Source organism: Fibroporia radiculosa (assembly GCF_000313525.1).
Source record: "Fibroporia radiculosa TFFH 294 genomic supercontigs, scaffold3327, whole genome shotgun sequence".
Taxonomy (NCBI): domain Eukaryota; kingdom Fungi; phylum Basidiomycota; class Agaricomycetes; order Polyporales; family Fibroporiaceae; genus Fibroporia; species Fibroporia radiculosa.
The window spans coordinates 10,718-32,148 of record NW_012133383.1 but is presented as its reverse complement, the minus strand read 5'-3'; the positions used below and the strand labels follow the sequence as shown (position 1 = coordinate 32,148).

The following is a 21,431-nucleotide window of genomic DNA, read 5'->3' as shown; positions in this document are numbered from 1 at the left end:
GAAATTGCCCAGGTAATAAGAAGATCATGCTGCTATCCCTTCCCTGACATAGTCGCGGCCGCTACTCGTCTCCGCTTATTACCTCGTCTAATCTCGATGAGATCCTGTTCGACTTCCTGGTCCTTGATGGTAGTAAGGAGCAGCAAGCTCTTCCCTAGGCCGCCCACTGTCTGTGCCTCTCTCCCGCCTCCCTTCGCCCGTCTCCGACTGTTCCCTGCGCCCGCACCACTTCCGCCGTAACCGTAGCTAGCGTTATGGTTAGCATGTGTGGAGGTCAACGGAAGTGGAAATGGTGAAGGGAGCTCGTCAACGTGCAGAGAGTGTGGATTGAGGAACGGGCCGGCTGTGATCGGGCCCGAGGCAATCGAGGAAATGACACCGTTCGTGAAGGCCCCCGGGGCGCTGCCTGAAAGTGGTGTTGGTGGTGGCGACGTGCCAGCAAGTTTGTTACGTAGTTTTCGCGTGTTGTGCGTGCGCGACTGGGAGTCTAGTCCTCCCGTCTCTGAATGTGGGCCAGGAGAACGTCAGCGACAGTCGCGTAAAAGTTATGGTAGGATGACCTACCTGTCACTGCCCCCTCTCCCTCTTTCTCTTCCCGCGCACGTCGTCTGCGCTCCTCAATCCCTTCCAGCAGCCGCTGCCGAATGTTATCCCGACCTTTCTTCCAGTCCTCTTCCACCTTCTCTCGCTCATCTTCGTATGCCGTCCGCACGATCTCCAGTGCATGCTTCTCCTGCCTCACTAATGACGCGAGCAGCGCAGAACGTTCTAACGAAACCGGATACAGTCGTAGATTGTACGCTGGGGATGTCTCCGGTCGCGTAGAAAGCTGTATAGACGTGCTGTGTAGGTCTGATATCGTCTCGGCATAGTGCCTTCCGGCGCTGTGAGCACAATAAACGGAATCGCCGTGCTGCACTGTTAGTCGCTGCTGTAGCTTCTATGTGACGAGGAGAGCATACTTACTCATCGCGGCGGTCGCCCATCTCCTTCGTAAGCCTGCCCACCATCTCTCTCCTTCTTTTCTCTCTCTTGGGATCCTCAGCCTGAGAACCTGAATGCACAGCATTAGATCCAGATTATAGATACTATCCACCAGAAACCGATTGCGTACCGTGGTTCCTGCTTGGACCTGCTGTGGGCTGTGAATGATATGCAGCCGCCATGTCTACAACATCTGCATTGGCTGATGCGCGGGTCTTATGGACTGCAGTTGGATAGGGAAGGGAGAAAACACCCGGCTGAGGGGGCATGTGCAGACGACCGAAGCAGATTGTGAGTCGAAGAAAATGAAATGTCGTAGTGGGTGTGTCGGTGATCGCTCTCGCAGCTTCAGCTCAAGGAGAGCGCCATTACCCTGACGCCACCCATACGAGCGCGTGACGTGAAATGAACGCCTTCGCCCGGGTTAGCGGCGAGCGCGTGCATCTCCAGACTCCCATTGTAATTCAGTGACTATTATTTATCGCCACGTTCAGGCTGTCCACATACATATATGCATGTTATGTGAGGAATAATAGTGAACACAACAGTTCAAAACAGAAATTGATATTCTGTGATCAACCATGAGTACCTCCAGAACCAATGAAAAAATGCAGCTAAAATACAACAGTATGAGATGAGGAAGAGGCTCGCGCTTGTCTTCAAAACGAGCAGTTTTGAGTACTAAATCATACCATGCTCGAGTGCGCATGAAGAAACAAGACATCCTGAACATATGAGCAACATGAGGCTTAATGCACTCGACGAGTGAATAATCAGTCTCCACCAACACTGCCCGCGCTGGATGCTACCGCAAATTCGTGGCGTGCTAGATCGTAGCCTTGCGCCCAGTCGGGTCTGAAAGGCCGGTAACCCCCTCCGCCATGCGAGCTTGCAGCACGATGTAAATCCCCCCGAATTGCATGCGGGCTGGTGAATCTTGGCGGCGGCGGCGCCCACATGCTATGCGCACGATGAGAACGCATACTAGATACGACAACAGTCAACATCTTATGAGCGCACTCAAGATAGTGAAAATGAGTTCGAGACTCGGGACTCACTTGTTGCGCAGAGTGGGCTCCATGGACAAGTGGGCAAAGCTACTGGGAAAGAGCGGATGTCCAGGGCCACGCTCTTGCAAAGCATCGTATGGTATATCCTTATCATGAAGAATGGCAGACCGAGGAATGGGAAGAGGGCCTATGGCGGGACTTCCCAAGGGCAGTGGTGAGGGTGAGCCGCCGGGGCTGATCGCGTAGTTTGATGCCCTGGGTGACATAGGGCTGGTGGTAATCCTCAGACCATGCACCTCAGGACCTTCAGCATTGAGGTCTAGACTCTCGTCACCATCATCCTCATTCTCATCTTCTTCCCGCACCTCGGACAGCTCATGCGCCGTGGACGGATCAAGCGAGGATGACGCTGGTGGCGGGGCCGCATTCATCGCCAGAACAGGCTCAATGGAATATCCATCTGAGTGCCTAAGCTCAGGACTGCAAAGTTTGACTTCGAGCGCCGGGTTGGGAGAATCAAAGACTGGAGGATACCGTTCGCTCTCGTTATCCGAGATACCGACAGTGGACTCGGGCACAGCTTCATGTTCGGATTCGAATGCAATTTGTAGCTCCTCTTCGTCGATGTCTAGTTCAGGAGGGACGCCGAGTGCGCCCTTGATGCGTTCCCAAATGAGCTCGCTCTTATACATGACGCAAGCCCGAGACTTCAAGACCCACAGCACGTCGTTGACAACATCACGGTCGACAGTCTTCATCCAGAAATCCAAATCAGCGTAGGACCACTGCTTCGGGTCTCGGCCGAGAAGAGTCTCCACTAACTCGGAACCAGATGGCGCCCTGGCATCAGCAGGGAACATTTGGGCGAGGAGAGCGAAGAGCTTGGCAGTTGGAGGGGCTGTCATTAACTGAGAGACCTCAGTGGGACGATCGATGAATGGTAAGAGGATGGTGTCTGGGAGCAGTGTGAACGAAGCTGGAGCGAGTGCTGCGGGAGATACCGGGGTAGAAGCGTTGCTCAGAGACGGACGCGGGTTGCAAGACTGGCGCGCAACGTCGAGGAGCTGTTCAGGCGAGAGCCTGTTCGCGTTGACGATGGAGCCGGAGTAGCGACGTGTAAGACTGGGAGAGTGGGGACGCATCCGAGGGGACGAAGTGGGACTGCTCCCACCGTGAGGTGGAGCACCCGGAGATGGCTGAGACTGGGAGAAGGAAGTAAAGGCGAAACTCATCCTGGACCCCTCTTTCCCACTCGACGAAGTGGAACTTATAGACGCATTGCTACCGTGGCGTCTGTGTCTTCTGGGGTGGCCATCTTCATCGCCCTGAGTAGGCACGCGGACGATTGTCAGTCTGCTAGAGGTTTCTCGTGAAGGATGATTGTTAATATCGGAATGGGTCCCCCATGGGTCTGCAGCGGTCACGGAGCCCCTTCGTGCAGAGACTCTGCGCGAGCGGGTTGGGCTGAGTGATGGGCTGCTGGAGGGAGATGCAAGAGGGTCTGCCAAACTCATTGCAAGTTGCGGTGAGCTTCAGACTACGAGTGAGGTTTACGAGGCTCTAATAGGTTCAGTATCATATCAGCAATACGCCTGTCGAGGATGAGTGGTGCGACATACTTTGAGAATGGGGGTTGAACAAGATGGTTGGGATGAAGGAAGGAGGGCCGGGTGAATGCGGAAGAATATAGGGAAAGATATAGCGGGGCCATTGGGTAGAGGATATGGAAGGACATAGATCGATAGCCAACTCCAAGTACGTCAAGAACTTGCAATGCTCGCCAGATCTAGCCGCCGACGGCCCAGACCGTGACCCAGGTGTCGCTGCCCCGGTCACATCACCTTCTTGTCGTCTCATTTGTACGTATTCTCTTTTCGTTGGTCTGTCTCGTGAGTGGCACAGAACGCATATAAATCAAGAATCAACGATGGCTGCAAATAAGCGGCGTCCAAATATACGTAGCAGCACACGGCCGCATTGACAGCGTGAACACTTGGTGAATATGGCCTCGAGACTCGTACCCAGACGTGTCGAGGGCACGAGACCAGGTGAACACCAATCGGATTCGGGACGCCAAGCCCAGGATACACGTGCCTCATGGCAAATGGAGACAAATAGCCGTGCCACCGAGAACCTTGAGCTCGTTACGACCAGTGCAGGATCACCGGAAGGCTGCTCCACTCCAGTTCGGCTCGTCTTTTCGCAACTACATCTGCCGTCTGGATGCCCTCCTCTTAGAACAGGCCTGCTTCAGGATAACCGGTTTGTCTCTCTTGTGGCCTCACCTTTCTCCTCGATAATCCCTATAGATCCAATCATGCTCACGGGTAGTCACTCCTGGGTCCCTACCCAGCAGCGTCCTCCCTCCACCGCTGGCTGGAAAACATTCGATGCGCGCGACAAGCCCTCTCTCACGAGCAGCAAAAGCTGGCTGGCCAGCTTTTCTGGCGCGGACAATGCCCACCCCTATAACACCAGCGAGAAACACCCCTGGGAGAGCGCAGACTCCTTGCATGACCCCGCCATGCGCCTTCGGAACATGAAACGCTCTCTCTTGCGCAGAATGTCGTCCATATCCAATGGTGGAGTATCTACACCCAGTGCTTTCATCAGGCAGACAGCGCCCATCGCGCCATCATCGTCTGCATCTACGCTCCGTTTCGCCCTTCTCTGTGCTCTTTGGTATACCACGTCAGCCCTCTCCTCCAATACCGGCAAAACCATCATGATGCAATTCCGCTACCCAATCACCCTCACATTTGTGCAGTTTGCTTTTGTGGCCGGATATTGCTTGTTCTTCATGAGTCCTATCATCCGCTTTTCGAAGTTCAAGTCCCCAACGAAGGCAATCTTTCAGAGTACGCTTCCTATGGGGCTATTTCAAGTCGGAGGGCATATCTTTTCGAGCATGGCCATCTCGCGGATACCTGTCAGCACCGTTCACACCATTAAGGTGAGCGTTTACTCTTGCACTCCTATCTGACTCGGTGTTTGTGGTTGTGGAAGTAGAGTGCCGCTAGTTGTGCGTGGTTTGTCGGAACTATTAGGTCTGCAGGAGGCTTCGCAACTTTGAGTACTTGCGGTTCCTCCGGGAATAACTCACGAGCTCGAGCCGCATGGTGTTCATTTCGGGAATTGTCGATCATCGCTTCTCTGGTACACTGTGCCGTTATCATGTCCGAGTTGTGCTTCTATTGGGGTCGTCAATTTAGTACAAATCTCCGTATATTGCGATCAACATGCTACTCATCGACCGATTATTGATAACGATGCTGATTCGCACATTTTCAGGCGCTTTCTCCGTTGTTCACAGTTGCCGCCTACGCATTGTTGTTTCACGTGCGATATTCGGTCAAGACGTATCTCTCGCTCTTTCCTCTCACCCTAGGGGTGATTTTGGCGTGCAGCTCCGATATGTCTGTCTCCAACGCGATCGGTCTCCTATGCGCATTCGGATCTGCTCTTGTCTTCGTGAGTTCGAACATATTCTTCAAGAAGATCATGCCATCTGGTTCCACCACATCGTCTTCCTCACACAAGCTGGACAAGTTGAACCTCCTATTTTACTCCTCGAGCATGGCGTTTGTTTTGATGATTCCTATATGGGCGTATTATGACCTTCCTGTACTCTTGGCAGCGGTCAACGACCCCGAGCATGTTGCGCACCCCTCTCATGGCCACTCGCATCACTCGGTTGTCTACGACTTTTTTGCCAACGGGACAGTTCATTTCGCACAGAACATTATTGCATTCATCCTCCTTGCTCAGACGTCCCCCGTCACGTATAGCATCGCATCCCTTATCAAACGTGTTGCCGTCATTTGCATTGCCATTGCGTGGTTCGCACAGCCTGTTAAGCTTATCCAGGCATTTGGCATCGCACTCACGTTCGCAGGACTGTACATGTACAACCAGGCCAAGGGCGACGTCGAGCAGGGAGAGCGGAGTATGCGTCGTGTCGAAGCTGCGCGTGCGTTCGAGCTACCTAGCATTAGAGCTGACGTTACGCCTCTCTCGAGCCCTCCACCTGCTGTGACCGTCGAATTCAATGTGGCGGACGCCACAGCATCCGGATACGGTCGACCCCGAGCGCGGCCCGCTGCGGTATCCCAATCGTCGTCACCCTATGCTAATCGCGCATCGCTTCCCAAAGCGCCATCGCTTCCACCACGTTCGAATCAGACGCATCGCCCGCACCCGCTCTCCTACTCGCAGACACACAATGCCCCCAACCTCCGTATACAGATTACGCCAGTTGTCCCTGCTCATGCGAATGCAAATGTGAACACAAAAACCGATCCGGCAGCATCCCCCATTGATCTGTACCCATCACCCCCGCCCTCGCTTGACTCACCACCCACGGAAGAACCTACTCATTCAGGAGTGAGTGAGTGGATTGCGCATCGCCAGGGCCCAATGGCCACTGGACATCAGCCGCCCCGACAATATGAAACGGCCGCGCCGCAAGCCGCAATGGTGCTCTGAGCTGAGCCTCCGCCGACCATCCATACGGACTGAACGTATACGGATTTTCAAGGACAATAGGACCTAGGTAGATATCTACGTTACATGATGGTACAACGGCAAATACACAGACATCCTAATGCCCCTGAACGCGCCCTTCCCTGTATGCGTCCACCGCCCCCTCTGCGAGATCAGTTTTTACAGATTCTGCTGCTGCTGCTATGCACGTCGTTATGTGGGAGCTGCGCAGACTATTTATGATATACTTACGTTACCTCATTCTTTTGAACTACTTGAGGCGTAGTGCACTTTCTCCAGTAGTACAGCTTGTTACTCGTAGTGATATTCCCGCAACGAAGCACTGTAGACTTTCGCTGCTCGGCGTGCAGCAGATCATCCGAAGGCAGCCAGACATGAATATTAAACGGCAGACATCTGTTATTTGTTATTTGAAGAATACCAATAAGATACGAGTAGTGTAGTGCTACCGCTACATGACGTCTTACAGGTGCAGCATCTGGGACAGACCGGTGCTGGCTGCAAGCATTTCTCGTTATGACAGAGGGGTACGATCTGTATTTGGCGGCACACGGAAACTGGATTTGTCCTGCATCGAGTCTGCAAACAATGAAATTAGATCGAAATCTGCTGCAACAAAATTGACAGGGCGAACCGTTATTGGACTTGTATTCCATGACAGTTGCAGCAGGAAGGTTTAACACCCTCCGGATGGTCTCTCTGTGGTATGATTTAGTCAGACGAAAGGTATTGAAGAAGATGACGCACTTGACTCTCTCTTTCACTAGAACGTCTGAGTCACGCCGGTTCCAGATAGAGATAATGTCTTCGTTCTGCCGCACGCTGATCGTGCATCCGCAGATTTCGGGCCACTCGTCACCATCTCCATTGGCGCTACTGTTATCTTCCTTTCCCCTCGCGCCGGTGGGACTGTCGGATGCCTCGTCATCAGGCGACGTGCAGTGCGCGAACTGGTCTCCGACAATGGCGAGGACGAGGTCCTCCCAGAGGCGGTCCGCGATGCCCTTACGCAAACGAATGATCCACTTCCCGCCAGGAAGGTTTAATGGGTCCTCCCACACGGGCCGACGGATGCCCGAGTGGAAGAGCAGGTAGTCTGTAGTGGGGAGCAAGCTGGATGGTGGGTTAAGGTGTGTCCAGAGGGACCAAAAGGACTCGATCTGTGATGTAGCGCGTCAAATGAGGAGCCGAAGCGCAAGAGTAGGGAAACGCGTACAGAGCTGAATGCGGAGACTTTCTTGATACCTTCTTCATAATTTGTGATCTTCGTCCCGGGACCCCGCTGTTGACGGAACCAAAAGATCCAGCTGGCGGGACGCGCCGACCATGAAAGTCAGTGGTTAGGACTGAAACAATGGAGGAAAGGCACGAACATACGTATGTCGGAGGGGATGTACGAGAGGGCTGCCGTTAGGGCTACCGTTCGCGGACGGTTTATCTTTGTTCTGAATCTTTTCGTCTCCGGAAAGAGTCGTGGAGAAATGCTTGGATGAGGGTGCGCGCGGACGCGTCGCCGATGGGGGGTTCGCAGTCGTCTGTGTCTGGGTTGTGCTCGTGTTCGGAGTAGAGTTGGCGAGAAAGCGCGATTGAGAGTGGTTAGAGAAGTAACCAGCCATGGGCGAGATGGGACAAGCGGGAGGAAAGAAAAGCACGCAGAAATTACGAGTTATGTCAAGATTGGTTGTGAACAAAATATCAGTGTGGGCGACGAGGAGAATGTCCAAGACGGCGACGAAGGGGCGGGACGGTGAAGGGAAACAGGCAAGGATATGTGAGAGAAATTGAGCGCGCAGTCTGCCAGGTCTCACTCAGGCTCTTCCGCCTGTTCCGAACCGTCTTCAGTCAACCAGTCCGCTCTTTCGCTTTGCGCTCTCCTCTTCAGCCTCTGTAGACCCACTTTATGACCACTGGCGCACCTCGCCAGTAATCCTATACGCCCATGAAACTCACACTCCGTCCAGAATGGCGCCCCCGCCCGCTGTCCTCCGCTTTCGGCTTTCTAGACCTCAAAATTGCTGTCACTGTTGTACTCTTGTTTGCGGTATGCCATGATACGTTCTCGAAGTCTCCACCGGCTGATGCATTTGGATGAATACGACAGGTCCTCAACAAGGTTGCAGGCGTATACGGTCTCGTCGCGGTTCTCACTGGGGCAGGAGGCTCCGCAGCGCAGCTCAGTCTCTACATCTACTCTGTTCTTGGTCTTGTTGCATTAGGATGGGGAATCAAAGCAGTCTCTCAGGTTTGCATTTATGTTGCCACATGCTCCATTTGTTCTGACGCCCGCTCAGGAGAACCCAAAGCATTCGCTGTATTTTGCACATATATTCTTCGCTGATCATATCATATCATCGGCGTGGCTGGTCTTTTTCGCTGTCGTTTGGTGGGTATATACACCCCATGACGGTCGTCGCCAGGCCAATTCAGCTGCTCAGGAGGAGATGATGAACTCGACGAATGGCGCGCATCGCAACATGACTGAGGAAGAGCGCGAGGCCGCTGCAATGATTATCTGGAGTGAGGAGAAGGGACTTGCTACTGCTGTTATCGTGTTGGGCTGGGTAGCTAAGGTATGCCTATTCATATTTCAATACTTGATTAGAATGAAGGAATAATTTGAGCTTCTTAAAGTTCTACTTTGCCATGCTGTTATACTCTTACGCCATCCACTTGCGCAAAGGCTCATATCGCTCCCTGCCTTGCTCCCGCCCGTCTCCCACCCTTGCTGCTACATCTTTCTCCGGTCTTCCTGATGATGACGACGACGTAGAGGACTTCTATCGTCTCCCCATCCGGGCTCCTCCTCAACCGCAGTCACATAGTCGACAATCTAGCCTAACTCATGCATCGTCTCCATCCCAGACTAGCTTCGCCGACTTCGTCAGTGCGCCTCCTTCCGGCCGCCCACGGCGCGGTAAGCCAGGCAAGTCCAATCTGAGCATCAGCCTCAGCGCATCCAACGGAAGCATGAAAGGATCAGATACGAACGAAGTGGACGAAGTACTCTTCGACGATGACGAGCGCCTCCGCGCGGGAACGAGCGCAGAGGATAGCATAAGCGTAGATTCACTAGACGATAACCAGGGCCGAAGTACTCCTCACAACAGGCGATTTAGCCGGAATTCTAGCCGGGCGTAGAGTGATATTTTCTCTCATATATTCTTCTCGTGTTGTGGCACTTGCAGTCCAAGCGGTTGTTCAAAGGTATATTTATGCAGCATGGCTCTGCCAGGACATTTGGCGGATTTCGCTGGTTCATACGGTACTCTATGTCAATGACATCAATAATTGCATGCTGTAGTAGCTCTGCAGGTCGCGCGATGATGATAGATTTGAGTACCATTCTGTCGGTTTGGATAGTTTTCGGCATGCTGAAGTCGCTAAACTTGGTCTATGGGACTCACACTTGACCTCTTTTTATTGCGGTGGTCAGGGCTACCTGCGCGAGCAAGCGGCAGCTTAGCTTGACATTGCATCACGTATCGCATTACGATTCACCAGAACTTGAGATACATATATCCTATTGATATGATCACTTGAATTCATGGATCTTAAGCCTGGGCTCCGGGTTTACTCACCAGATGTCGAGCGGCTTAGAATAACCAGTCAATCGTCAATTCTTTGCTTGAGAGTGGGGCGCAAGTCTACGTATACGCCGCAAGTGATATCTAAGAATCCCAACAGTCATGCACGGGAACTATTATCGGGGGACATGATCATTTGTCAAGGCATGAGATGGTGCATGGATAGCTTTCCGCCCTCTCATTGAGCGTGATCTCCTCTACATGGTTTGTTTGATGTGTTGGCAAGCCTTCAGCTGGTGAAATTCCATCTTTCTCGCACCGTGACGCCAACGGAGCTGACGACGGTTCGGCAGGAGGGTCACTAGCCACAAGCTCGACGTCGGCAGGTTCGCTGTACTCGTCAGGTACATCCACAGTGGTTAGCGCCGCTCGTTTGCGACGCCGGCGGGCGATGGGATTTAATATTAGTGCAAGAACTAACACTGCACCGTCCATGACCTTTACCGAGATGTCAGACGACGTGATGGACGTGGATAATATACATACCACGACGACAGAATAAGTCACGGCCGCAATCACGTCAAATTGCGATTTAAAGGCGAGCGATAGATCACTGAAAATTCCACCAAGCATGTCGATCGCCATGAAGAGGATTGAGATTCCAATTACTTCGCGATGTCGGAAAATTTCATAATATTGTGGGCTGATGATGGTCATTGAATGTCGAGGGCGCCACATTCATAAGAGTGAAATTCGATTCCATCGTCAACTTGAAATCTTAATCGGTGCATCTGGGATTAGGGACGTACAGCAGACCGAAGGCAATTATGACCGATGCACAGATGCCGAAGAAATCAACGCCACGGACGTTCCCTTTCTGGTAGGAAGGCTGGGACATGTATTCGTGAGCAAATATCTTGCAGTGTAATGATGTCGAAGTTACGGACTCTGACAGCATAAACCATGCCCGCCTGAAATCCTCCAAGCAGAGCTAAACAGCCGATATACAACGCGACGCACGCGGTCCGCGATCGGTTATTGCCATAGTATTGACACTAAAGATGCACATAAATTCTGGGAAGATTCTGGATGGTAAATTACGATAGAGAATCTCTAACGTGATCCAGCATGGGCGGCCGCTGGGAATTTGGGTAGAAGTCCCCGAAACCAATTCTCCGTTGTGGCTCATGAACGATGTAGAAAATCTCGCGTACCTGTGCCCATGAGGCAAAAGAGAGCATACCAAACAATTGCGGTTGAAGTATCAGTGGTACGTTAAGGTTTTGAACTATGGCATATACACCCAGAAAGGCCGCTGACAGCCCCCAAAAGAATCTAAATAACAGGTGGAATGAACACAAAAGGCTCACGAATGGAGCCGTGAGGTGTCCCAAAGACCGACAGAAGCTTACACGAGATGCTGCGAAAGGCCTTCTGTTGACTTGTCGCGCCAACTCTTCCAGATTTGTGGAACAAGTTGGATTGTCCAGCAGACGGCACCTGCGGGAACACATACGCAGTTCAATCATTATGCATATTAGAGGGCATTATGCAAATTAGAGGACAAATGGTTATAAGGTTGATCGAAAATCAGAGGAATGAAGTCAGGCTACAACAGCTCGCTATTGTTCACTCGCAAGTTGGAGGGACGACCGAGCGTATGTTGGCGACTCACCCATGGTTCCAAGAGCATTTTCTGCGGCGGGATTCATTGGCATTTCAGTTCAGCAATCCTCCTTGAGTCTCCGTGCTCCTGGAGAACGCTATGCTCGAGGTCGTCAGAGAAACACAGAGCAGGATGGGCGATCACCGGGTAGTCATTCACCCGTGGTCTTATGTACTTGGATAGATGTGAAGTCCAATCTCAGTTCTGGAGTCATTAAGCGGGGCGGAATTACCCGCAAGATTAGGTGACCCAGCTTGCAAGCCCGAGTCATTTGTGCGAGAGGCCACGAGAGAAGCGACTTCCGGAAGCCGACCAGCCTTGGCCCCTGTTAAAATTGAAAGCTGAGGAATCCTGACTCCTTCCTTAAGTAATACTTAATATCATCCTTGCAGGCCCGAGTTGGAAAGGCTCTGGAATTTGAAAGGCCTGCTACAACGCCTTCATGTGACTACAGACAGCTAGAACCCGGGTGCTTCATTCGTTATGCGCTGTATGATTCACATCTTCTTAAAGCTCAAAGTCACCCTTTGAGAAGTCATAAGCCCTGACCTCATCAGCTCTAGATTGACGACCTTTTAGGCGTAATGCGCACGGTCATTCTATAGAATCCGGTGCGAATCATGGTTAATTTCCAGAGTCAGGCTGTGGTCGGGAATACATGGTGGGGGAAGAGGATGTAGGCAACAACAATAGGTCGCTAATTTACATATTACAACAATGGCGGGACCATAGCCCAAGCAAAGACTACCAAGCGCCATTAGTCTATCGAGTCAAATTCTAGCGAGCGAATGTAACAGGACTCACCTAACAGTCATTTCCCCCATCCTCGGGCTCTGTATTCAGCTGGGCGGCAACAGTCATAAATCTGCAATCTCGACTCAGTGCTATGCCACAAGGATGATCTACTGGGACTAACTGGGCAGCATGAGATGCAGCAAGGGTTTGCATGGCATCTAGGTTGAGCTGGAGGAGCTCGCATAAATCCGCTGTATGGCTCACGGCATGCGAAAGCCTGGCTAGACTGTGTGATAGTTGCATGTAATGCTTATCCTTTGCCTGGGTAGCAGAAGTCGGCTGAAACTGAGACTGCATGGTCAAATTTTACGAAGCCAAAGTCTGATAATATGGTAGAGGGCGGCCTGGAATAAGTAGTGTTGCCAACTTGTTGGCAATTGTCGCGGTAGATCGCGGGAGCTTTAGGCCGCCCTGCGTGAGTGTGAGCTTGCGATATGTTATGAACTGCTATGAATCATCAATTTCGATCAAGCCAGACTCGAAGAGGAGAACATTGACTTGGTGGGAGGACGCTGTACTCATGCGAAAAGTCGAAAAAAATCGAGCGGGGTTGTCTCCGTGCACAATGCACAATGCACATGGCGCATAGTAAGGGCGATGTTAAGCTTCGTATCGGACAGTCAGATGCTGCAGAATGGGATGCAGGTTTTCTACTAGTAGCTCAAAATATTCGTTAGACAATTAACATAGGTAGCTGGTCCTAGTAGAGTCAAGAAGACTCGAAGTATTAGACATGAGGATAGTATTTCCGCCGAATTCTGCCACAGCTGGCGATTGCTGGTTTGCCGGCAGTTGGCTGACGGCTTGAATTAATTCTTAATTCTGCCCACAGGACTAGTCCGGGGCCACCGACCACGAGAACTTAGAAGACCCCACAGGCCGGGACAGCTGTGAAGAGAAATCATTTTGGGAGTGTAATTCCGACAGCTGAAACCTGAGGCCTGAATAATGAATATCCCGGTGAAAAGTGACATGAATAAAATCAGAAACTGTGTCATTCAATGAGAGAGAGAAAAGAGATAGATTCAATTAGCATGAATTACATAATTCGGCTTTCTTCGCAATTCATCGAGTGACTCAATTTCTGGATTTAATTAATGTCATTTTCCACTGGGCCTGAATGTCGAATAGCCAAACATCTAAACGAGGCAGTGGAGAGCGGGCCCGGGGGGCTAGCCGCGAGACTGCTCTGTGCTCAGGTTCAAGTTTTCAACTTAACTTTATATCACGTGACATATACGGGCTGTGTTTTAGATCATAACTCAGTTAGTATACTTAATAACTCTTCCGCGCTGCGCTAAAGCTTCCCGCCGCCTCTGCGCTGTCCCATCTTGTCAAGTTGCGAGGATGTATGCCAATACGACCGTCTCAAGCTATCTTTTCACGCTCGGTCCCACCCAACAACATTACCTCTCGACAGCACAGCCCTTCTACTACAGCCCTAAGGCGCATCTACTCTCACCGCTTCCTGATAATTATCTTGCCCTCGCTGCACCTGTCTTTACCTACTGGGCATCGTCTCTCTTCTTCCATGTCCTGGACATCTCAAATTGGCATTGGCTGGAGAAGCACCGAATTCATGAATCTGCTGAAGTCAAATCGCGGAATCTTGCCACACGTTGGCAGGTAATTCGTGCGGTGCTCCTGCAGCAACTTGTCCAAACTGTCCTTGGCTATCTCTGGATGGGTGAACAAGTTTCGGGCGCTGGGGTCGATCATATTGGAAATATGATGCGCTTGGGCCTCATGCTGATGCGAGTGCTATCCTTGACGGTGGGGGAGAATGCCGGTGGTCGGATTCTCGAGTCGTACGGCGCTCAGTTGCTATATGCGATCTACTGGTGGGCAATCCCAATTGCCAAGTTCTTCTTTGGCATGTGTGTCAATTTTCCGAGTGCTATACTCCACTTTCTAATACTATTCCAGGTTCATCATCGACACCTGGCAATACTTCCTACATCGTGGGATGCACATGAACATTTGGTTGTATAAACAGTTCCACTCCGTACACCATCGCTTGTACGTGCCATATGCGTTCGGGGCACTCTACAACCATCCACTCGAAGGGTTACTTCTCGACACATTGAGCGCTGGTCTTGCGGAGCTGTTCTCCGGTATGACCATGCGAGAGGCGACCATGTTATTCTGCATCTCGACTCTTAAGACGGTAGACGACCATTGTGGTTATAGACTGCCCTTCGACCCACTCCAGCTCGTGTCTGGTAACAACGCCGATTATCATGACATCCATCATCAGGTATGCCTTCGCTGTTTCGTTAGTTTGTACGTGCACAACGAACTGATTGCCCTAGATCGTCGGTATCAAATCCAACTTCTCGCAACCGTTCTTCATTCACTGGGATGTCTTTTTGGGTACGCGAATGACGCGTCAAGACATTGAACAGCGCCGCCAAAAGCAGAAGAAAACCCTGTGATCACGATATCTTTTTCTCATGTTGATTTACTACCTGGCTCTTAGGTTGGATACTATGATAGTGTTGATTTACTGCCTGGCTCCTAGGTTGGATGCTATGATAATGTAATGTGTATCAAATTGTTTTGTGGCACTATACTTCTCCCGTTGTGTCGTTCAAAGTAATATTGGTTTAATGGATTGAATATTTGGGCGGGCGAATACATGATAGAGCACGTCAGGACAGTGCAAGCACATGGGACGTAGATACGTGCAATACGAGTATCAGGGGAAGGGTAGTTACCAACTTGCTACTGCCTCCTTCGTAAGAGGCACAGTTTCCATCTCGTGCTCATACTCAACCTCGACTCTCGGTCCGCCTATAAATCTCATCTCAATCAATTTCGTCGAGTCACAGATTGCATCGCAAAACTTACGTCGAGCTTTCTTTTCGGGTGCTGTTCGTGGGGGCTTCCGCGCTTTGCTCGATGCTGCTCTCCTCTTGCCCAAGATCGATTTTCGTGTTCCCTCGTCATGTTCATCTGTGTCTCCATCATCCTCATCACTGTCATCCCCTTCTTCATCCGACTAGGAATATGGACATGATTCATCAGCTTGCAAGGCCCAAATGAGAATATGTGAACACGTACCTCTACATCCTCGAAATCACTGAGCTCATCCTCCCCCCCACTCAAGTCACTGACAAACTCTCTCTCTCCCCACTCATCATTCTCCCCTAACTCTTCTTCGTCCTCATCCGTTTCGTCATCCACCAGTTCCACTTCGTCGTCCTCCACTCCCTCCGCTCTTTCTTTGCCCTTCCCTTTTTCGCGATCAAGCACTGCCTGCCATACTTCTTCATTAACGTTCAAGGGTGCGTCGCCATAGGCTTTGCTCTTAAGTCGTTCTAAAAGCTCTGCCTCTATTGCGCGTTCCAATCGGGCTGCAGAGAGAGCTTTGCGTTCTCGCACAGCGTCACGCCGATCGAGTTTCTTCTTGACGCCGACGAGTTTCGGTCTATACATGGTACATGTACAGTGGTAAGCACCTTGAAAGCTTGTCAACGAACAGTACACACTGTTGCCGCAGGCGCATACGCCGCATCTTGATCAGGTATTGAGTTATTTTCGTGACACGCTGCTTGCATTTATGTATCGTAAAATTTGGCCAGTGTATGAGTTCAGAGTCAATCTGATTACATGTCGGGAACAATGAACACAATAAAACTCTTCTTGCAATGGAACGAATCAGTACATACCTGCTCGAGAGCTTTTGTGTAGTTGTTCGAAAGCTTGATGCGCTCCCACATATGTGCCGGAGAATGGGCACGCTCTATGGTTTTCATGTACAGATACAAAATCCCTGTATAAAGTTTGTGCATCGTAGGATTATACCTGTGAAGCTCCGCCCCAGGCCATCGCAGCTTATGAACGCACCCTCTTTTTCGCGCACTGTGGCATACCGCGAATTTGCGAGTGGACAACTCTGTCTGTTGCAAAATCCGGTAACATTATACTCGTTTCGACAGAAGTTCTGGGTCGCGGTTCTAAGGGCAAGCACGGTCAAGTGAATCGATAGTAGGGCCGCATTGAACATACGAACTTGACTTTATATGAGCAAAATTGCTGATTGATAACGGACCATATCACGTCGTCACTCTGCATGGTAAGTAGATGGAGAGGAGGAGGTCAGTCTCAATGAGACTTCGAGTGCCAGTCCAAGTCGAAAATCTGGACAGAGTGTGTTCATTGGTTCGTCCATGAGACGGTTGACGCCCATGATGTCTAAACCACGTGATAACACACACTCGGCCCGAGCGCAACTTTAAGTCGTCCTATTCAACGTTACATAACGCATGCGCTTAGCTCTTTTTTAATATCCCATGAACTCGATAATGTCCCACTCACCTATTAAGCACTTCACAATCTCTTCATTGCAACGCACACACGCGCTCATGTGGCGTAGAACGCCCCATATCCCCCCTTCATCGCTCCCTTTTCCAAGTACTCGACGTTCTCGTGCTTTCCGAGTTACGCCATATCGATCCGACTTTCATTTTGATACCCACCATTTTGTGCAACGACTTGAGCGTGAAGGTCTTAATCGAGCACAGGCTGAGGGTATCATGTCCGCTATGGCTGAAGTTATTGACGAAAGTATACGGAACATGACGAGTAATATGGTGACTAAGGCCGATCAAGACAAGGTACGCACTTCTCGCTGTAATGCGCTCATATTTATCTGATGTTCCTTTAAATTAGCATCAGTACACGCAGCAAGTCGATTTTGCTCAGCTCAAGTCCGAGTTGCAGCTCATGGAGAAGAATGAGCTCGCGATGATTAAGGCAGAGAATGATCGACTTGTCACGGATATTGAGAAGTTGAAGCAGCGTCTGCGAGAGGAAATTACGCGCACGCATGCGGGTGTGCGCCTCGACCTTAACCTCGAGAAGGGACGGCTGCGAGAGGAGAGCAGTAAGCAGGAGCTCAAGATCAAGGAGATAGACACTCGGATCGAGCAGGAGATCGCTGCTCTTCGAACATCTATACAAGCATCGAAGGTAAGTTGGTTGGCCTTAGTCTGTCTTTGTTTGACTAACTGAGGGGAGTGTGTAGGCCACTACGCTGCAATATCTAGTTGGATTCGGTGCGTATTTTTGTGCATCAGTCAGGATCGTCTGTATAGCACGCTGATATGACCATTTTAGTTACCGGATGTTCCGCACTTTTGATGGCATATTTGCGATTTCGTGTCTAGCTGCATTTCAGTCAGATCTCCACGCTATGCTATTTCATGTCACGAATCAGCACGATTCATCGCAAGTCGGCATGGGTTAGATAGTGAGTTCAAGCTTATTGTCGTTTGTTTATAATATGACGATTTCGCATTCATGCAGTCTACCCTTGTCATTTTAGTATCAGTCATCTAATGCCCTCCTGTTTGTAAATTATAGACAATCCTTCGAACTAGTCGTTCAATGGAGGTAGCGAATCACTCGAGATGTCCTCCCCCAAGGCCACGCGCTTCAACAACTCGTACGCCCTGTCCAGATCATCATTCACTATAACATAGTCGTGAGGACCCTCCTTCGCATACTCGATTTCTTTCAGCGCTGTTGCAAGGCGTTTTGCGACAGATGTCTCCGACTCGGTTCCGCGGGAGCGCAGTCGGGTCCGCAGCGTGTTTATAGACGGAGGGGATATGAACATGTAAACTGGATTCAAATTTGTCTTCTTAACCTGGCGGACACCCTGAGATATGGTAGACGATGTTTCGGGACGTCCGGTCATAGAAGGCAAGAGGGCGGCAGGCTGAACACACCTGCGCCTCAATATCAAGAATACATCGCCGCCCCATCTGCGATATCTCGCGCACAGTCATGAAGCTGGTTCCATACAAATTGTTGGAGAATTCGGCGTGTTCAATGAATGCGCCCTCCCCGAGCAATTGCTTAAATGTGTCGCGGGTGATGAAGTAATACTGCTTGCCATCCGTTTCACCAGGACGCGGTGCTCGAGTCGTGTCTGTCAATGAGACTGCGTGAACATACTGCTGTTCTGACATGGAGACTGCTCTCACGGGAGACGCTGAAGCCAAATTTATCTGGGTACTCGGTAAAGAGACGTTGTAGAAGCGTGCTTTTACCAACGCCAGAGGGACCAGATATAACCAGAGGACGAATTATTTCAGCTACAGGCGACATTTTGCGTACTCAGAGAGAGGCAAGGATATGAAACGACGAAACAGGAGGCAGCGGTAAGTGGCCCGGTTCAGAAGATTGACAGATAAACGCCGACATTAGTAAGTAAGTCAATCGAGGATGGCTGAATGGGGCACTTGGAGATATCTCCGTAATTATTAATATATTCCTTTGTATTCCATATTTGGGTTAAATGGCACTATCGGAAGGTTTACTTTCGGTTCGCTAGCTTGATCGGCTCGCTGAGCGTCCCACACAAGTCCCACATCCCGTCCTTTACCCCTGGCTCCTCCAGTCCTGGCTGTTCTCCCTTTCTCCCCTTTACTCCTCTAATATTCCTCCCTTTCTCATTGCTCTCCTCCCCATCTTGCTCTGACGAGGCTTTACGACGATCATGGGTGCTCTCTGCTGTCGACCTCAGGTCCGTGATTTCTCCGGCTTTTTGCTTGGCCTGGATGCTGAATGGTCCCCCAGCCCATAGATTTTGATGGGGAGGTCAACCTCTTTCATTTCATTCTTCTACGCTGCGTTGGGAAAGGTGCATTTGGCAAGGTTCGGCATATAGATTGCCTGGGAGTGCCTTCTTGAACATTCATTATGGGTCGTAGGTCCGTGTCGTACAGCACAAGCAGACGCGGGACCTCTATGCGCTCAAGTATATCAATAAGGCGAAATGTGTCAAGATGAAAGCTGTTGCAAACATTATCCAGGAAAGGCGATTATTAGAGGAGGTACGGATCATTACTCTCCACTTGGCTGCCCTTATTTTTAACTTCCAACATAGATTGATCACCCCTTTGTCGTGAACCTACGCTACGCCTTTCAAGATGACGAGAATTGTTTTTTCGTGTTAGATCTCATGCTTGGCGGAGATTTGAGGTGTACGTCTGTAGCTTTTGTCTACCTTCCCCCCGCTAAGGATCAGTTCTCAGTCCATCTAGACCGATCGGGCTCGCTTTCTGAGGATACAGTGCGATTTTATGTTGCCGAACTGTCCTCTGCTTTGGCATATCTTCATGACCATCGTATAATCCACAGGTTGATGTCGTTCGCGCTATCACGTTCTGTTGACTAACCGCTTTGTCTAGGGATCTCAAGCCAGATAATATTTTACTGGATGAACAGGGGCACGCTCATCTCACAGATTTCAATATTGCCGTGCATTATCAAGAGCGAAGGCTGCTCACGGGAGTGGCAGGTTCCATGGCATATATGGCACCCGAAATCCTTGCGAAGCGCGGGTATACCTACACGATTGATTGGTGGTCTCTAGGCGTGTGTGCATACGAGCTCATTTTTGGTCGACGACCGTTCAGAGGCAAGACGAATGGCGACCTCACCCATAGCATTGCAAAGGACCAGTTACGGTTTCCGGAAGATGCAGAAAGCAAATGCAGTAAGGCGGGCATGCAGGCCCTGAAGATGGTGCGTTCTAATTCGTTGCTATCATTGGAAAACACTATCAACACTGTCTGATGATGGATGTGGATTTGTTTTTGGACACAACGCGTGATACACCGCCTCTGTGGCTACACGTGTGCCTGATCTGATTGGCAACGTCAGTTCCTCGAACGAGATCCAGCAAAACGGATGGGCTGGAAGACAAATGAGGGCATGGAGGCTCTTCGCAGGCATCCTTGGTTCCAGTCCATTGATTGGGAGACGTTAGAGGAGAAGACACAAATTTCGCCGTTTATACCAGATGTGCGTGCAATTGTCTTAAGCCCATTGATTATGTGATTCTGATGTTCCTGATGTCATTTCGTTACAACAGTCTAAGAAGGCCAACTTTGATGCCTCCCATGAGTTGGAAGAGCTGCTCCTCGAAGATAACCCACTCAAAGCGAGGCAACGAAAGGTGCAAGATATCAATAACTTGAGTGCCGAAATGCGGCAGATGGAAGAGCAGTATGTTCTCATTGTCTGCAGCTAGTAAATGGACATTTACTCCCTCATCTGTAGGTTCACCTCCTACGACTTCAAAAAGATGCAACGTCGGTCCTATTACCCTCAAAACCAGCAGATCATTTCCACTGTCACTGCGTCTTCTTCCGGACCCGCATACTCTCGACCTGTCACCCCTATGACCATTGGCCCCGATGGTTTACACGAGGAATATGCTTTGAAGCAAAACGTGCTTCGATCGTCTGACGAGGACTTCCCAGACATTCCTCTTACGCCTGTCTCGCCCTCGCAGATGAGTCAACACATGAACCATCTTGCTTCTGAGAAGGATCTATGATGTGGTTCTGCTTTACATATGCCGCAGTGATTAGTATCCTGCAACGGTTCACTGTTCTGCCTTACTCGCGGGCGCCAAACATTGTCGAGTCTCACTGGGGCCTTGAATTTCTTAATTGATCTGCACAAGTATATATCCCCTACCTTGGTCAACAGCCTGCTGTCTTGCCTGGACAAGCAGCTCACGAATCCTACTATGCCCATCACGCCATTTCGATGTCAACATCCGCTCCCTTTGTGTAACCCCCGCGCTCCCTCAGTCAGCGTTCGTTCGTACCCAGTAACAACATTATCGGTTTACATCTTTCGCACCTCGGTGGCGACAAGGACGCCCAAGTTACCCTTTTTCTCTTTTTACGGTGGTTTTCTCTCAATTATTAATCGATGTTGATGCCCCAGGCCGCTTTGAAAAGTTGCATATTCATCGTCGCTCTGGTCTACCCTTATTACCCTCGACCTGACATGTCCCATCATACTTTACATACAGTATAGCATGCACTTGTAGTAATCAAATGACGACTTTGTGGATATAAAGGAAGCCATTCTATTTCAATGTAAATGTGCATTCGCAAGTCGTGTAGTGAGACTAGAGAC

General features: G+C 50.4%; 12 protein-coding genes across 12 annotated transcripts; 5 read left to right on the top strand and 7 right to left on the bottom strand.

Annotated features, from left to right (window-relative positions):
• Positions 1–32: 32 nt before the first annotated feature.
• FIBRA_04664 (uncharacterized protein) lies at positions 33–1,253 on the bottom strand (the record flags this gene model as incomplete). The annotated part of the gene is made up of 4 exons (XM_012326454.1): positions 33–502; positions 565–884; positions 967–1,054; positions 1,115–1,253. 4 exons carry the CDS (start codon positions 1,251–1,253, stop codon positions 33–35), a joined length of 1,017 nt encoding a protein of 338 aa, XP_012181844.1.
• Positions 1,254–1,757: 504 nt separating this feature from the next.
• On the bottom strand, positions 1,758–3,508 carry FIBRA_04663 (uncharacterized protein; the record flags this gene model as incomplete). The annotated part of the gene is made up of 2 exons (XM_012326453.1): positions 1,758–1,968; positions 2,043–3,508. 2 exons carry the CDS (start codon positions 3,506–3,508, stop codon positions 1,758–1,760), a joined length of 1,677 nt encoding a protein of 558 aa, XP_012181843.1.
• A 488-nt stretch (positions 3,509–3,996) lies between these two features.
• FIBRA_04662 (uncharacterized protein) lies at positions 3,997–6,479 on the top strand (the record flags this gene model as incomplete). Its single annotated transcript, XM_012326452.1, has 2 exons — positions 3,997–4,947; positions 5,286–6,479. 2 exons carry the CDS (start codon positions 3,997–3,999, stop codon positions 6,477–6,479), a joined length of 2,145 nt encoding a protein of 714 aa, XP_012181842.1.
• A 532-nt stretch (positions 6,480–7,011) lies between these two features.
• On the bottom strand, positions 7,012–8,113 carry FIBRA_04661 (uncharacterized protein; the record flags this gene model as incomplete). Its single annotated transcript, XM_012326451.1, has 5 exons — positions 7,012–7,076; positions 7,132–7,196; positions 7,245–7,657; positions 7,714–7,804; positions 7,875–8,113. 5 exons carry the CDS (start codon positions 8,111–8,113, stop codon positions 7,012–7,014), a joined length of 873 nt encoding a protein of 290 aa, XP_012181841.1.
• Positions 8,114–8,436: 323 nt separating this feature from the next.
• Positions 8,437–9,635, top strand: FIBRA_04660 (uncharacterized protein; the record flags this gene model as incomplete). The annotated part of the gene is made up of 4 exons (XM_012326450.1): positions 8,437–8,538; positions 8,599–8,739; positions 8,789–9,067; positions 9,129–9,635. 4 exons carry the CDS (start codon positions 8,437–8,439, stop codon positions 9,633–9,635), a joined length of 1,029 nt encoding a protein of 342 aa, XP_012181840.1.
• Positions 9,636–10,213: 578 nt separating this feature from the next.
• FIBRA_04659 (uncharacterized protein) lies at positions 10,214–10,666 on the bottom strand (the record flags this gene model as incomplete). The annotated part of the gene is made up of 2 exons (XM_012326449.1): positions 10,214–10,519; positions 10,568–10,666. 2 exons carry the CDS (start codon positions 10,664–10,666, stop codon positions 10,214–10,216), a joined length of 405 nt encoding a protein of 134 aa, XP_012181839.1.
• Positions 10,667–12,491: 1,825 nt separating this feature from the next.
• On the bottom strand, positions 12,492–12,779 carry FIBRA_04658 (uncharacterized protein; the record flags this gene model as incomplete). The annotated part of the gene is made up of 2 exons (XM_012326448.1): positions 12,492–12,552; positions 12,604–12,779. 2 exons carry the CDS (start codon positions 12,777–12,779, stop codon positions 12,492–12,494), a joined length of 237 nt encoding a protein of 78 aa, XP_012181838.1.
• A 1,050-nt stretch (positions 12,780–13,829) lies between these two features.
• On the top strand, positions 13,830–14,917 carry FIBRA_04657 (uncharacterized protein; the record flags this gene model as incomplete). Its single annotated transcript, XM_012326447.1, has 3 exons — positions 13,830–14,359; positions 14,409–14,739; positions 14,795–14,917. The coding sequence occupies 3 exons, from the start codon at positions 13,830–13,832 to the stop codon at positions 14,915–14,917; spliced, it is 984 nt and encodes a 327-aa protein (XP_012181837.1).
• Positions 14,918–15,195: 278 nt separating this feature from the next.
• Positions 15,196–16,276, bottom strand: FIBRA_04656 (uncharacterized protein; the record flags this gene model as incomplete). The annotated part of the gene is made up of 5 exons (XM_012326446.1): positions 15,196–15,275; positions 15,333–15,483; positions 15,546–15,912; positions 15,974–16,086; positions 16,154–16,276. 5 exons carry the CDS (start codon positions 16,274–16,276, stop codon positions 15,196–15,198), a joined length of 834 nt encoding a protein of 277 aa, XP_012181836.1.
• Positions 16,277–17,029: 753 nt separating this feature from the next.
• FIBRA_04655 (uncharacterized protein) lies at positions 17,030–17,653 on the top strand (the record flags this gene model as incomplete). Its single annotated transcript, XM_012326445.1, has 4 exons — positions 17,030–17,101; positions 17,157–17,456; positions 17,512–17,542; positions 17,604–17,653. 4 exons carry the CDS (start codon positions 17,030–17,032, stop codon positions 17,651–17,653), a joined length of 453 nt encoding a protein of 150 aa, XP_012181835.1.
• A 209-nt stretch (positions 17,654–17,862) lies between these two features.
• Positions 17,863–18,599, bottom strand: FIBRA_04654 (uncharacterized protein; the record flags this gene model as incomplete). Its single annotated transcript, XM_012326444.1, has 3 exons — positions 17,863–18,147; positions 18,218–18,420; positions 18,476–18,599. 3 exons carry the CDS (start codon positions 18,597–18,599, stop codon positions 17,863–17,865), a joined length of 612 nt encoding a protein of 203 aa, XP_012181834.1.
• Positions 18,600–18,990: 391 nt separating this feature from the next.
• FIBRA_04653 (uncharacterized protein) lies at positions 18,991–20,838 on the top strand (the record flags this gene model as incomplete). Its single annotated transcript, XM_012326443.1, has 9 exons — positions 18,991–19,017; positions 19,071–19,148; positions 19,205–19,327; positions 19,381–19,477; positions 19,529–19,634; positions 19,685–20,021; positions 20,160–20,300; positions 20,371–20,504; positions 20,559–20,838. The coding sequence occupies 9 exons, from the start codon at positions 18,991–18,993 to the stop codon at positions 20,836–20,838; spliced, it is 1,323 nt and encodes a 440-aa protein (XP_012181833.1).
• Between the last annotated feature and the right edge of the window lie 593 nt (positions 20,839–21,431).